The sequence below is a fragment of the Salvelinus fontinalis genome, chromosome 10, assembly GCF_029448725.1.
Source record: "Salvelinus fontinalis isolate EN_2023a chromosome 10, ASM2944872v1, whole genome shotgun sequence".
Taxonomy (NCBI): Eukaryota; Metazoa; Chordata; class Actinopteri; order Salmoniformes; family Salmonidae; genus Salvelinus; species Salvelinus fontinalis.
The window spans coordinates 43,570,813-43,587,999 of record NC_074674.1 but is presented as its reverse complement, the minus strand read 5'-3'; the positions used below and the strand labels follow the sequence as shown (position 1 = coordinate 43,587,999).

Genomic DNA, 17,187 nt, shown 5'->3' with positions numbered 1-17,187 from the left:
TTTTTTTTTTTTTTGTTTCAATGTCTGTTTTAGCATGTACTTGATATTGATGTTAGGACACCTTTCGGTATTAAAAAATATATAATTAGAAAAATATTTAGATAAAATATTACATTTGCCCTTAGAAATGCATTGAATAACACATTTATAAATGACAAAGACAGTCCAAAAATAAATCTGAAGGTTTTGAAGCGTCTCTCCTGTATCTAGAAGAAATAAGATATAAGAGACCACTCAATAAGATATAAGATATAAGAGACCACTCAATAAGATATAAGAGACCACTCAACAAGATATAAGACATCTCAGGAAATGTAGATGTTTTTTGGGAGGGACACATATTTAACCCATTGTTATTGTTGCCACAAAACTACCTCTATACTTCCATTCATGTGTTTGGGTTCCATTCAGTCAGGTCCCCTTTCACGGAGAACAGCATCGTGTTCGCCAGAGTCTCTCCTGTCCGTAGTCGGATCACATTAGTTTGTAGGCCAAACCGGCATCTCTAGCTTCAATTGACTTATTTTGATGGGGATTTTTTTTTTTTATGATGTTACTTAGATTGACACACTGGTATGTCAATTGACTCATAAGTGTTTACGGCTACTCTGCTAGGCATTCAATAATACGGCCTTATTAAATAGTTATTGTGTTAGCATTTAGTTTGAATGATAACTTATTAGGATCTCATTTGGTGAAGGCTACAGGACTGAACGTGGGGGAATGAAACAACCATGTGTCTGTCACTAACAACAACAAAAAAGTCATTGTTGTTAACTCTACAAGTCACCTGAAAGGCAAGGCACTCTGGAAAATATGCAAATAAGACTTTACACTAAGCAGTGTGTTAATCTAACACTGAAAAGTGTGGGCCCATATCTGGAGAATAATGGAGTATTTGCTGTGTAGATGTATAAAGGACATACTGAAAAGGCATCTTTCATTAAGTTGTTTTCTTAATTTGATTTTAAATGTTAAGTTTCAAAACAGTGATTAGTCAAACTTGTTTCTCTCTCTTCAAAAGCATCAGAATCTCTGTTTCAATCAGAATCACTACTGTAGTTGCACAGGAAGACAGTAGCAAACAGAGGTAGAGAACAGAGAGGTAGAGAACAGAGAGGTAGAGAACAGAGAGGTATAGAACAGAGGGCTAGAGAACAGAGAGGTAGAGAACAGAGAGGTAGAGAACAGAGAGGTAGAGAACAGAGAGGTAGAGAACTGAGGGGTAGAGAAGAGAGGGGGAGAGAACAGAGAGGTAGAGAACTGAGGGGTAGAGAACAGAGAGGTAGAGAACAGAGAGGTAGAGAACAGAGGGCTAGAGAACAGAGAGGTAGAGAACAGAGAGGTAGAGAACTGAGGGGTAGAGAAGAGAGGGGGAGAGAACAGAGAGGTAGAGAACAGAGGGGTAGAGAACAGAGAGGTAGAGAACAGAGAGGTAGAGAACTGAGGGGTAGAGAAGAGAGGGGGAGAGCGCATTATTCAATGCATTAATAACAACACTGTTAAACTCATCTCTGGACCTTGAAGCCAGTTCCACTGATTGTTTTCATTGTTCCTCTCTAATCAGGGACTAATTTAGACCTGAGACACCAGTTTGCTGATAATGGGCCTCTGTACGCCTATGTCGATATTCCATAAAAAATCAGCCGTTTCCAGCTACAATAGTAATTTACAACATTAACAATGTCTACACTGTATTTTAGGATCAATTTGATGTTATTTTAATGAACCAAAAATGTGCTTTTCTATCAAAAACAAGGACATTTCTAAGTGACCCCAAACTTCTGAATGGTAGTTTATATTGGGAGTAGTGCCTTTCCTCAGCCACAGTGTGTTATATGTGCAAAAGTACTATCTCACAACTCGATGAAACCTTCACTCTTGAGCAGACTTTTAGAAACAAAACACGCTCATTTGAAAAATAAGCCACGGGAGTTTATTGAGTGATAATTAAGATGACTTTCGAGTAGTAAGACTTGAAAGGCTAGGACAGGCAAGCCCCATACTATTGTGGAGGACTTAATTACTCCTGCTGCTGCAGATATGACTGGGACAATGCTGGAGGAAAAGGACCAACAAAAACTATACAGACAATGCCTTCATCAAACAACACTGTTTCAAGATGAATCAGTGACATGGCAGGAGATGTTTTGAAACAATTACTGCTTCGCATACAAGCCAGTGAATTCTATGCGTTCCAGCTGGATGAGTCAACAGACGTGGCGGGCCTGGCACAGCTCCTGGTATATGTCCGTTACGTTTATGTGGAGTCAAATAAGGAAGACATCCTCTTCTGCAAACCACTGGAAACCAGGACAACAGGAGAGGATATTTTTTTAAGTATTGAACAGCTTTGTGACGTCAAATGGACTTTGGTGGTCAAGATGTGTTGGTATCTGTACTGATGGCGCAAAAGCCATGACAGGGAGACATAGTGGAGTGGTAACGTGCGTGCAAGCAGTTGCTCCCGACGCCACTTGGGTACACTGCAGCATCCACCGAGAGGCTCTTGCTGCCAAGGGAATGCCTGATAGCTTGAAAGACGTTTTGGACACTACAGTGAAAATGGTTAACTTTGTTAAAGCAAGGCCCCTGAACTCTCATGTATTTTCTGCACTATGCAATGATATGTGCAGCGACCATGTACTGCTTTTACAACATACAGAAGTGTGCTGGTTATCAAGGGGCAAAGTATTCAAAATATGTTTTTAATTGAGAGACGAGCTTAAAGTTTTTTTAACTGACCATCATTTTTCCATTTGTCTGACTGCTTTGCATGAGGATGAGTTTCTCACATAACTGGCCTATCTGGGTGATGTTTTCACTCACATGACTGGCCTATCTGGGTGATGTTTTCTCTCACACGACTGGCCTATCTGGGTGATGTTTTCTCTCACACGACTGGCCTATCTGGGTGATGTTTTCTCTCACACGACTGGCCTATCTGGGTGATGTTTTCTCTCACACGACTGGCCTATCTGGGTGATGTTTTCTCTCACACGACTGGCCTATCTGGGTGATGTTTTCTCTCACACGACTGGCCTATCTGGGGGATGTTTTTTCCTCGTCTGAATGATCTGAATCTAGGATTACAGGGACTCTCCGCAACTATATTCAATGTGCGGGACAAAATTGAGGCTATGATTAAGAAGTTGGAGCTCTTTTCTGTCTACATTAACAAGGACAACACACAGATGTTTCCATCGTTGTATGATTTTTTGTTTGCAAATTAACTCAAGCTTACGGACAATGTCAAATGTGATATAGCGAAGCATAGGAGTGAGTTGGGTGCGCAATTACGCAACTACTTTCCCAAAACGGATGACACAAACAACTGGATTCGTTATCCCTTTCATGCCCTGCCTCCAGTCCACTTACCAATATCTGAACAAGAGAGCCTCATCAAAATTGCAACAAGCGGTTCTGTGGAAATTGATTTTAATCAGAAGCCACTGCCAGATGTATGGATTGGACTGTGCTCAGAGTGTCCTGCCTTGGCAGACACTGATACCCTTTGCAACCACGTACCGATGTGAGAGTGGATTCTCGGCCCTCACTAGCATGAAAACGAAATACAGGCACAGACTGTGTGTGGAAAATGATTTAAGACTGAGACTCCCTCCAATACAACCCAACATTGCCGAGATATGTGCGTCCTTTCAAGCCCACCCTTTTTCACAATTTCCAATTAACAAATACAGTTTTATATGTAAGATGGCTAAATAAAGAGCAAAATTAGTGATTATTATTATATTATTATTTGTGCCCTGGTCCTATAAGAGCTCTTTGTCACTTCCCACAATCTAGGTTGTGACCAAAACTCACACTCATTCTTATGTTTAATACGTTTATCATGTAGTGTGTGTGTGTGTGTGTGGCAGGCTTACAATGATGGCAAAAAAACAACATTTGAGAGTGTGCTGACCCTGGTGCTAGAGGGGGTACAGCTGGAGTGTGCTGACCCTGGTGCTAGAGGGGGTACAGCTGGAGGTTGAATGTTTGAAGGGGTACGGGACTATAATAAGTTTGGGAACCACAGGTGTAGATAATCCTCTGAGAAAACGATTGGTCTAAATCTCAAGTGTATTATAACCTGTTCGGTTTTTTTTTAAGTTATTGGAGTGTTTACCCTTGTAGAATAGCCAGAAATAGGGAAATCATTGGAGGCCAGAGAGAAAAATTACAAGTTGTATCTCGTCGGGCAAGCTGGAATCTGACTACATGTTACCTGACAGGCTCGACCGTTGAACTCATCATGTCTCTTCTCAAATCCGCAGGACTTAAAAGAAAGTAGAGATGAGACAGATATCGATTTGGAGACGTGACATGTAGTATTTTCATATTTTAGTTTTATTTTAACACTTTTCACATTCATTCAAAATTCCTGTTCTTTTTCATTTGAAGATTTCTCAGAAAAACAAAACAAATCTCTGTGAAATGTCAACGGAGCGCTGACTGTATAGCCTTTTACATTTCATTCAGCTCGTTGTCAGGCTAATTTAGCTTTTTGCCTTTTACATTTCATTCAGTTCGTTGTCAGGCTAATTTAGCTTTTTGCCTTTTACATTTCATTCAGTTCGTTGTCAGGCTAATTTAGCTTTTTGCCTTTTACATTTCATTCAGCTCGTTGTCAGGCTAATTTAGCTTTTTGCCTTTTACATTTCATTCAGCTCGTTGTCAGGCTAATTTAGCTTTTTGCCTTTTACATTTCATTCAGCTCATTGTCAGGCTAATTTAACTTTTTGCCTTTTACTTTTCATTTAGCTCGTTGTCAGGCTAATTTAACTTTTTGCGACCCCTTGGAAACAACTTTGAAGACGATTTATGACATGAATAAACATATTTGTCGAGGTGAAATGTTTTTTTATGACATAAGGAAGTGATATTTAAATATATTGGTAAAGAGTTTGGTGGACAACACCCGACACAAGTGTTTCTCAAACTCGGTCCTGGGGACACCCAAAGGGTTACGTTTTTTGCCGCCTAACACTACACACCTGATTCAAATAATGAATTCATCATGAAATTGGATTATTGGATTTGGCTGTGTGGTGTTATGGGGCAAAAACTTTAACGCGCACCATTTGGGGTCCTGAGGACCGAGTTTGGGAAACACACACACACACACACACACACACACACACACACACACACACACACACACACACACACACACACACACACACACACACACACACACACACACACACACACACACACACACACACTTTGTGTGGTTGCATTCATATTCATCACCAATATTTTGGAGGCCTCTCTTCTTCTGTCCTCAATATGAGTAACGCAATGAATAAACATTAAAGGGGCGAGTGGGATATCATTTCATTTCATTCCTGCTCTGCTGTTAGCATAACGCGCCATCTCTCCGACCAAACCGACACACGCACACGCACACACAAACACACACACACACACACACACACACACACACACACACACACACACACACACACACACACACACACACACACACACACACACACACACACACACACACACACACACAAGTCTGTGCCGGGGCACAGTGTACAGCCATTAGGTTAGATTAATATTAGATTATTTGATGATAAATCCTATCAAACCAACGTGAACTTTCCTCCACATGTAAATGTGATGTGCGGCATATTTTCAAAGATGGGTATCAGTCAAGCGAGGCCTGATGAGAAGTTTGATATGTGCTCCAGCCTGCCGCGTAAAGGCACTATGGATGTTTTTTTACTGGTTTACACAGACATGCTGAGGAAAGGGATATCACAACAAGTTATAACTAACCTGTGACTAACCCTGTCTGCGACTAACCCTGTCTGTGATAAGTTATCCTCTTGAAGCTAGGGGGCAGAATGTTTATGTTTGGAAAAATAACGTTCCCAATGTAAGCTGCCTATTTCTCAGGTGCAGATGCTAGAATATTCATATAATTGACAGAGTAGGATAGAAAACACTCTAAAGTTTCCAAAACTGTCAAAATATTGTCTGTGAGTATAACAGAACTGATTTTGCAGGCGAAAACCTGAGGAAATCCAACCCGGAAGTGCCTCTTATTTTGTTTTGAAAAATCCCTGTTCCATTGCCTGCCTATCCTCCATTTAAAGGGATATCAACCAGATTCAAACGCGTCAGTGGATAGCCAGATGTCCTTCGATTAGTTCATGTGTGCGAAGTTGTAGCTCGACATTTTCTTTATCTCTTTTATTGAATAGTTTGCCATCCGGTTGAAATATTATCGATTATTTATGCTAAAAACAACCTGAGGATTGATTATAAAAAACAGTGTACATGTTTCTAAAACTTTACGGATACTATTTGGAATTTTTGTCTGCCCTTCATGACCTCTCGAGCATGTTGACTTCTGAACATAACGCGCCAACCAAATGGAGGTTTTTGGATGTAAAAATAATATTTTTCGAACAAAAGGAACATTTATTGTGTAACTGTGAGTCTCGTGAGTGCAAACATCCGAAGATCATCAAAGGTAAGCGATTTATTTTATTGCTTTTCTGACTTTCTGACTTTTCTGACTACATTGCTGCTAGCTGTTCGTAATGTTTTGTCTAGTGATCGATAAACTCACAAACGCTTGGATTGCTTTCGCTGTAAAGCATATTTTCAAAATCTGACACGACAGGTGGATTAACAACAAGCTAAGCTGTGTTTTGGTATATTGCACTTGTGATTTCATGAAATAAAATTTGTTTTGTAATTTGTTTTGAATTTGGTGCTCTGCAATTCAGCGGATGTTTACGAAAATTATCTCGTTAAAGGGATCTGTGCGTCAAGAGGTGATTAATAATCCTGTCTGTGTCTAATAACCCTATCTGTAACTAATAACCCTGTCCGTGACTAATAACCCTGTCCGTGACTAATAACCCTGTCTGTGACTATTAACCCTGTCTGTGACTAATAACCCTGTCTGTGACTAATAACCCTGTCTGTGACTAATAACCCTGTCTGTGACTAATAACCCTGTCTGTGACTAATGACCCTGTCTGTGACTAATAACCCTGTCTGTGACTAATAACCCTGTCTGTGACTAATAACCCTGTCTGTGACTAATAACCCTGTCCGTGACCAATAACCATGTCCGTGACTAATAACCATGTCCGTGACTAATAACCCTGTCCGTGACTAATAACCCTGTCTGTGTCCCAAATGACAACCTGAACTTTTCTCCTTAGTGCACTACTTTTGACCAGGGCCCAAAGAGCAATATGTCACGTTCGTCGTATGAATCGGACCAAGGTGCCGCGTGGTATGCGTACATTCTTCTTTATTAAAGAAAGAACACTGAACAAACGAACAAAACAACAGAACGAACTAAACGTGAATCTATATGAAATAATGCAGACAGGCAACTAAACATAGAACAAGAACCCACAAACACCAAAGGGGAAATGGCTACCTAAATATGATCCCCAATCAGAGACAACGATAAACAGCTGCCTCTGATTGAGAACCATATCAGGCCACCATAAACATACAAATACCTAGACCTACAAAACTCTAGACATACAAAAACCCTAGACAATACAAAAACCCTAGACAATACAAAAACTAGCGTAATCCACCCTAGTCACACACTTACCTAACCAAAATATACAGAAATAAGAGATATCTCAGGTCAGGGTGTGACAGTACCGCCTCCCCAAAGGTGCGGACTCCAGGCCGCAAACCTGAACCTATAGGGGAGGGTCTGCGTGGGCATCTACCCTTGGTGGTGGCTCTAGTTCTGGAGGCCGCCCCCTCTCTTTACGCTGATCCCTCCGCCTTTGTAGAACCGGACCGTGGATCATCGCCGGAGGCCCTGGACTGCGGATCATCGCCGGAGGCCCCGGACTGGGAACCGTCTCTGGAGACCCCGGACTGGGGACCGTCGCTGGAGACCCCGGACGGGGGACCGTCGCTGGAGACCCCGGACTGGGGACCGTCGCTGGAGACCCCGGACTGGGGATCTTCGCTGGAGGCCCCGGACTGGGAATCTTCGCGGGAGTCCCCGGACTGGGGATTTTCACCGGAGACCCCGGACTGGGGACCGTCGCCGGAGACCCCGGACTGGGGACCGTCGCCGGAGACCCCGGACTGGGGACCGTCGCCGGAGACCCCGGACTGGGGATCGTCGCCGGAGGCTCCGGACTGGGGATCGTTGCCGGAGGCTCCGGACTGGGGATCGTCGCCGGAGGCCCCGGACTGGGGATCTTCGCTGGAGGCCCCGGACTGGGGACCGTCGCTGGAGGCCCCGGACTGGGGACCGTCGCTGGAGGCCCCGGACTGGGGACCGTCGCTGGAGGCCCCGGACTGGGGATCGTCGCTGGAGGCTCCGGACTGGGGATCTTCGCTGGAGAACCCGGACTGGGGACCATCGCTGGAGACCCTGGACTGGGGACCGTCGCCGGAGACCCCGGACTGGGGACCGTCGCCGGAGACCCCGGACTGGGGATCGTCGCCGGAGACCCCGGACTGGGGATCGTCGCCGGAGACCCCGGACTGGGGATCGTCACTGGAGGCTCCGGACTGGGAATCGTTGTTGGAGGCTCCGGACTGGGTGATCGTCGCTGGAGGTTCCGGACTGTGGCCCGTCGTTGGAGGTTTCGGACTGTGGCCCGTCGTTGGAGGTTTCGGACTGTGGCCCGTCGTTGGAGGTTCCGGACTGTGGCCCGTCGATGGAGGTTCCGGACTGTGAAACGTCGTTGGAGGTTCCGGACTGTGAAACGTCGTCGGAAGCTCTGGACTGGGAACTGTCGCCGGAAGCTCTAGACTAGGAACTGTCGCCGGAAGCTCTGGACTGGGAACAGTTGCCGGAAGCTCTGGACTGGGAACAGTCGCCGGAAGCTCTAGACTGTGGAAGCGCACTGGAAGCCTGATGCGTGGTGCCGGAACTGGTGGTACCGGGCTGAGGACACGCACCTCAGGGCGAGTGCGGGGATGAGGCACAGGCCGTACTGGACTGTGGAAGCGCACTGGAGGCCTGATGCGTGGTGCCGGAACTGGTGGTACCGGAGTGAGGACATGCACCTCAGGGCGAGTGCGGGGAAGAGGCACAGGCCGTACTGGACTGTGGAGGCGCACTGGAGACCTGATGCATGGGACCGGAACTGGTGGTACCGGGCTGAGGACACGCACCTCAGGATGAGTGTGGAGAGGAAGCACCACTCTTCCTTACTGGATGCTCACTCCAGCCCGGCAAGTGCGGGAAGCTAACACAGGACACACTGGGCTATTAATGCACACTGTAGATCTGATGCGTGGGACCGGTACAGGTGACACCTGGCTGATGACACGCACCTCAGCACGCCAGCTCTGCAGAGCTCTCAATGCTAGCACCTCTCTCCGGAATCTTGCGTCAATCTTCTCATTCGACTCCGTGACTGGCTCTGGTTCGCTCCTCGGCTCCGCCGACTGCTCCATATGCCCCCCTCCCAAATAATTAGTTTTTTTGGGGGGTTTCTGTGGCCTTCCTCGTTGGTATAACTCCTCGTAATATCGCCGTTCCGCTTTCGCTGCCCCTATCTCCTCTTTAAGAAGGCGATACTCCCCAGCCTGCGTCCAGGGTCCTGCTCCATCCAGTATCTCCTCCCAGGTCCATTCCTCCTTAACACGCTGCTTGGTCCTTTTTTGGTGGGTTCTTCTGTCACGTTCGTCGTATGAATCGGACCAAGGTGGAGCGTGGTATGCATACATTCTTCTTTATTTAAGAAAGAACACTGAACAAACTAACAAAACCACAAAACGAACGAAACGTGAAGCTATACGAAATACAAAAACTAGCGTAATCCACCCTAGTCACACCCTGACCTAACCACAATATAAAGAAAACAGAGATATTTCAGGTCAGAGCGTGACACAATGGGAAAGACAACCACCTGCTCTTCCTCTCTCCCTCCTTTTCCCTTCATTTTTATTTCTCGCTCTCTCCATCAGGGAGATCAGATAAAATATATTTTAATTAAAATATAGAGAAGGAAGCTTTTTTCCACACACTCACACTCCTGTCTTCCAGTCGATGTGAGTGACAGCAGTTATCTGAGGGGCTTTAGACAGGAGGAGATAAAACGATCAGAAACTGAGTTTGTACTTTAAGCTAAATTATTCTTTCTGAAAATGTATGAAATTAAAGGAATCTTCCAGAGCAAGGCGTATGCAATACAGCTCTCTGATTTGTCCTGATCCTCTGCCTGACTGGGGCTGCGTTCGTCTATTCCCTGTATCCCAGAGGAGAGAGAGAGAATGGACTGGATTGGTCAAGAATTACAGCTGACTACCTCTATAAGGTTTATGACGTCAGGTGATCATTCATCCTTATATCTCTGGGCTAAGTGCTCTCTGTTCATCTATATGACACAGGGCTGAGTGCTCTCTATTCATCTCTATGACACAGGGCTGAGTGCTCTCCATCTCTATGACACAGGGCTGAGTGCTCTCTATTTATAACACAGGGCTGAGTGCTCTCCATCTCTATAACACAGGGCTGAGTGCTCTCCATCTCTATGACACAGGGCTGAGTGCTCTCCATCTCTATGACACAGGGCTGAGTGCTCTCTATCTCTATGACACAGGGCTGAGTGCTCTCTATTCAACTCTTTGACACAGGTCTGAGTGCTCTCTATTCATATCTATAACACAGGGCTGAGTCCTCTCTATTCATCTCTATAACACAGGGCTGAGTGCTCTCTATTCATCTCTATGACACAGGGCTGAGTGCTCTCTATTCATATCTATAACACAGGGCTGAGTGCTCTCTATTCATCTCTATGACACAGGGCTGAGTGCTCCTATTCATCTCTATGACACAGGGCTGAGTGCTCTCTATTCATCTCTATGACACAGGGCTGAGTGCTCTCTATTCATCTCTATGACACAGGGCTGAGTGCTCTCCATCTCTATGACACAGGGCTGAGTGCTCTCTATTCATCTCTATGACACAGGGCTGAGTGCTCCTATTCATCTCTATGACACAGGGCTGAGTGCTCTCTATTCATCTATATGACACAGGGCTGAGTGCTCTCTATTCATCTCTATGACACAGGGCGGAGTGCTCTCTATTCATATCTATAACACAGGGCTGAGTGCTCTCCATCTCTATGACACAGGGCTGAGTGCTCTCTATTCATCTCTATGACACAGGGCTGAGTGCTCTCTATCTCTATGACACAGGGCTGAGTGCTCTCTATTTATAACACAGGGCTGAGTGCTCTCCATCTCTATGACACAGGGCTGAGTGCTCTCTATTCATCTCTATGACACAGGGCTGAGTGCTCTCCATCTCTATGACACAGGGCTGAGTGCTCTCTATTTATAACACAGGGCTGAGTGCTCTCCATCTCTATAAAACAGGGCTGAGTGCTCTCCATCTCTATTACACAGGGCTGAGTGCTCTCCATCTCTATGACACAGGGCTGAGTGCTCTCTATTCAACTCTTTGACACAGGGCTGAGTGCTCTCTATTCAACTCTTTGACACAGGGCTGAGTGCTCTCTATTCATCTCTATAACACAGGGCTGAGTGCTCTCTATTCATCTCTATAACACAGGGCTGAGTGCTCTCTATTTATAACACAGGGCTGAGTGCTCTCTATTTATAACACAGGGCTGAGTGCTCTCTATTCATCTCTATAACACAGGGCTGAGTGCTCTCTATTCATCTCTATAACACAGGGCTGAGTGCTCTCTGTTCAGCTCTATGACACAGGGCTGGGTGCTCCTATTCATCTCTATGACACAGGGCTGAGTGCTCTCTATTCATCTCTATGACACAGGGCTGAGTGCTCTCTATTCATCTCTATGACACAGGGCTGAGTGCTCTCCATCTCTATGACACAGGGCTGAGTGCTCTCCATCTCTATGACACAGGGCTGAGTGCTCTCTATTCATCTCTATAACACAGGGCTGAGTGCTCTCCATCTCTATGACACAGGGCTGAGTCCTCTCCATCTCTATGACACAGGGCTGAGTGCTCTCTATTCATCTGTATGACACAGGGCTGAGTGCTCCTATTCATCCCTATGACACAGGCCTGAGTGCTCTCTATTCATCTGTATGACACAGGGCTGAGTCCTCTCTATTCATCTCTATAACACAGGGTCGAGTGCTCTCTATTTATAACACAGGGCTGAGTGCTCTCTATTCATCTCTATAACACAGGGCTGAGTGCTCTCTATTAATCTCTATGACACAGGGCTGAGTGCTCTCTATTCAACTCTATGACACAGGGCTGAGTGCTCTCTATTCATCTCTATAACACAGGGCTGAGTGCTCTCTATTTATAACACAGGGCTGAGTGCTCTCTATTCATCTCTATAACACAGGGCTGAGTGCTCTCTATTCATCGCTATAACACAGGGCTGAGTGCACCTATTCATCTCTATGACACAGGGCTGAGTGCTCTCTATTCAACTCTATGATACAGGGCTGAGTGCTCTCTATTCATCTCTATAACACAGGGCTGAGTGCTCTCTATTCATCTCTATGACACAGGGCTGAGTGCTCTCTATTCATATCTATGACACAGGGCTGAGTGCTCCTATTCATCTCTATGACACAGGGCTGAGTGCTCTCTATTCATCTCTATAACACAGGGCTGAGTGCTCCTATTCATCTCTATAACACAGGGCTGAGTGCTCCTATTCATCTCTATAACACAGGGCTGAGTGCTCTCTATTCAACTCTTTGACACAGGGCTGAGTGCTCTCTATTCAACTCTTTGACACAGGGCTGAGTGCTCTCTATTTATAACACAGGGCTGAGTGCTCTCTATTCATCTCTATGACACAGGGCCGAGTGCTCTCTATTCATCTCTATAACACAGGGCTGAGTGCTCTCTATTTATAACACAGGGCTGAGTGCTCTCTATTCATCTCTATAACACAGGGTTGAGTGCTCTCTATTTATAACACAGTTCTGAGTGCTCTCCATCTCTATGACACAGGGCTGAGTGCTCTCTATTCATATCTATAACACAGGGCTGAGTGCTCTCTATTTATAACACAGGGCTGAGTGCTCTCCATCTCTATGACACAGGGCTGAGTGCTCTCTATTCATATCTATAACACAGGGCTGAGTGCTCTCCATCTCTATAACACAGGGCTGAGTGCTCTCCATCTCTATGACACAGGGCTGAGTGCTCTCTATTCATCTCTATAACACAGGGCTGAGTGCTCTCCATCTCTATGACACAGGGCTGAGTGCTCTCTATTCATCTCTATAACACAGGGCTGAGTGCTCTCCATCTCTATGACACAGGGCTGAGTGCTCTCTATTCATCTCTATAACACAGGGCTGAGTGCTCTCCATCTCTATAACACAGGGCTGAGTGCTCTCCATCTCTATGACACAGGGCTGAGTGCTCTCCATCTCTATGACACAGGGCTGAGTGCTCTCCATCTCTATGACACAGGGCTGAGTGCTCTCCATCTCTATGACACAGGGCTGAGTGCTCTCCATCTCTATGACACAGGGCTGAGTGCTCTCTATTTATAACACAGGGCTGAGTGCTCTCTATTCATCTCTATAACACAGGGCTGAGTGCTCTCCATCTCTATAACAGAGGGCTGAGTGCTCTCCATCTCTATGACACAGGGCTGAGTGCTCTCCATCTCTATGACACAGGGCTGAGTGCTCTCTATTCATCTCTATGACACAGGGCTGAGTGCTCTCTATTCATCTCTATAACACAGGGCTGAGTGCTCTCCATCTCTATGACACAGGGCTGAGTATTGTTCACTCTTGCAACCAATACAAAATAAAAGGAATAAACACATGGGCTGGGAAGGCCAGAGCAATCAATCCCAGAACCGTTTGGTGTCTGTGGAGCAATCCCATAACCATTTGATGTATATGGTTAAAAAATAGTCTATTGACGCACCCGTACATCAATCAAAATAACATTATAAATTAGTCATCATCAAGGTCTGTCTGTGTTGTAAGATAGTCCCCATCCAGGTCTGTCTGTGTAGTAAGATAGTCCCCATCAAAGTTTGTCTGTGTAGTAAGATAGTCCCCATCCAGGTATGTCTGTGTAGTAAGATAGTCCCCACCCAGGTCTGTCTGTGTAGTTAGATGGCCCTCGTCCAGGTCTGTCTGTGTAGTTAGATGGCCCTAGTCCAGGTATGTCTGTGTAGTAAGATGGCCCTAGTCCAGGTATGTCTGTGTAGTAAGATGGCCCTCGTCCGGGTCTGTCTGTGTAGTAAGATGGCCCTAGTCCAGGTATGTCTGTGTAGTAAGATGGCCCTAGTCCAGGTCTGTCTGTGTAGTAAGATGGCCCTCGTCCGGGTCTGTCTGTGTAGTAAGATGGCCCTAGTCCAGGTATGTCTGTGTAGTAAGATGGCCCTAGTCCAGGTCTGTCTGTGTAGTCTCGCAAGAGCGAGAGTTTTTTTTTATGGGTCCTCGTCTCAATCCACCTCATCCGCCTATGTCGTCCTTCCGCATCCACAGTGGAAAGTGGCAGAGCCGCAGTGGTGTTGTAACAGAGCAGGAGACATCCCGAAAATCGGTCTTCTCAGGAAAACATCTGTAGCGTTTTGAACCGGTTGAATCACAAACACAATGGTGTTCTCCATTTTTGGCTCCATGAGCCCCACTGGACATGTCTGAAGTTGGTACCGCCTATGTGCTGACGTCTGTCTTTAGTGTCCGAACTGTTTGGGCTACAAACTAATAGGGTGACTACGGTGAGACTCGCACAAACACGGTGGTGTTCACTGTTCTGCTCTCTGACCCCCACAAGTATCATAGGACCCATTTGAAGGTAACCGGTGCTGGTTTTAAAACATTTATGGAAATATAGAAGTAAAACTCAGCATAAAAATAAATGCCCCTCTTTCAGGACCCTGTCTTTTATTGATAATTCGTAAAAATCCAAATAACTTCACAGATCTTCATTGTGAAGGGTTTAAACACAAATTTCCATGCTTGTTCAATGAACCATAAACAATTAATGAACATGCACCTGTGGAACGGTCATTAAAACACTAACAGCTTACAGATGGTAGGCAATTAAGGTCACAGTTATGAAAACTTAGGACACTAAATAGGCCTTTCTACTGACTATGAAAAAAACTAAAATAAAGATCCCCAGGGTCCCTGCTCATCTGCGTGAACGTGCCTTAGGCATGCTGCAACGAGGCATGAGGACTGCAGATGTGGCCAGCAATAAATTACAATGTCCGTACTGTGAGATGCCTAAGACAGCGCTACAGGGAGACAGGAAGGACAGATGATTGTCCTCGCAGTGGCAGAACACGTGTAACACCTGCACAGGATTGGTACATCCAAACATCACACCTGCGGGACAGGTACAGGATGGCAACAACAACTGCCCGAGTTACACCAGGAACGCACAATCCCTCCATCAGTGCTCAGACTGTCCGCAATAGGCTGAGTGAGGCTGGACTGAGGGCTTGTAGGCCTGTTGTAAGGTAGTACCTCACCAGACATCACCGCCAACAACGTCACATATGGGCACAAACCCACCGTCGCTGGACCAGACAGGACTGGCAAAAAGTGCTCTTCACTGACTAGTTGCAGTTTTGTCTCACCGGGGTGATGGTCAGATTCACGTTTATCGTTGAAGGAATGAGCGTTACACCGAGGCCTGTACTCCGGAGCGGGATCGATTTGGAGGTGGAGGGACCGTCATGCTCTGGGGCGGTGTGTCATAGCATCATCGGACTTGTTGTCGTTGCAGGCAATCTCAACACTGTGCGTTACAGGGAAGACATTCTCCTCCCTCATGTGGTACCCTTCCTGCAGGCTCATCCTGACATGACCTCCAGCATGACAATGCCACCAGCCGTACTGCTCGCTCTGTGTGAGATTTCCTGCAAGACAGGAATGTCAGTGTTCTGCCATGGACAGCGAAGAGCCCAGATCTCAATCCCATTGAGCACTTCTGGGACCTGTTGAATTGAAAAGTGAGGGCTAGGGCTATTCCCGCCAGAAATGTCCAGGAACTTGCAGGTGCCTTGGTGGAAGAGTGGGGTAACATCTCACAGCAAGAACTGGCAAATCTGGTGCAGTCCATGAGGAGGAGATGCACTGCAGTACTTAATGCAGCTGGTGGCCACACCAGATACTGACTGTTACTTTTGATTTTGACCCCCCCCCCCCCCTTTGTTCAGGGACACAATATTCAATTTCTGTTAGTTTCACATGTCTGTGGAACTTGTTCAGTGTATCTTGTTCTGGCCATACAAATATTTACACATGTTATTACACATTTACACATGTTATTTACACATTTACACATGCTGAAAATAAACGCAGTTGACAGTGAGAGGACATTTCTTTTTTTGCTGAGTTTAGTTTTGTGCCAACAAAGTGGTTAAATATGTGTCGAATATATATTTACATGTATATTTCTTGAGATTTCTTATATCTCCTAGATATAGGACAGACACTTCAAAACCTTTTTTATTATATATTTTTGGACAGTCTGTGTTGCCATTTTAATATGTTATTCAAAGTATTTATATGGGCTATAGTGATAAAGGCTAAACGCAATATTTTATCAAATAATTGTTAAACAATTTTCTGCGATACATGCAGCGGTCCTAAAATTTGAATTCAAATAGCTAAATGATCCATGCTATGACTATTTTAAAACAATTCCATATGTTAACTTAGTAGAACCCCCCTCCCTCCCTCCCTTCCTCCCTTCCTCACTGAATACCCCTCATCCACTCTGATTCATGCTTGCTCTTCCCCAGTTTACTGTAAAGCACTTTGTGACTACTGTTGATGTCAAAAGAGCTTTATTAATATGGATGGATTGAATGAATGATTTATTGATTGATTGATTATTTCAATGATTGGTTGATGAGTTGATTTTATTGGTTGGTTGATTTATTGGTTGGTTGATTGATTGGTGGGTTGATTGATTGGTTGGTTGGTTGATTGATTGATTGATTGATTGGTTGGTTGATTGGTGGATGAATGGATTTGCTTGACTGATCCTTACCTGGCTTTCCCTCTGCCCCACCCTCTCTCCAGGTTCCTCCGATCCTATTGGACAAGCAGTTCTCTGACTTCACTCCTGACATCACCCCCATCATTCTGGCAGCTCACACCAACAACTATGAGATCATCAAACTACTGGTGCAGAAAGGAGTGGCTGTTCCACAACCACACGAGGTACTGTAACCATACCAGTAGTATAGTGGTATAGTATTTTAAATAGTGG

General features: G+C 45.4%; 1 protein-coding gene across 2 annotated transcripts in view; it reads left to right on the top strand.

Annotated features, from left to right (window-relative positions):
• The window catches only part of LOC129864180 (short transient receptor potential channel 4-like), a 122,004-nt gene that overhangs the window by 21,538 nt on the left and 83,279 nt on the right, over nt 1–17,187 (top strand). For both annotated transcript variants that reach the window (XM_055936864.1, XM_055936865.1), the window contains exon 2: nt 16,998–17,138. In XM_055936864.1, coding sequence (XP_055792839.1) covers nt 16,998–17,138 — 141 coding nt within the window. The remainder of the gene's footprint in view (nt 1–16,997; nt 17,139–17,187) is intronic.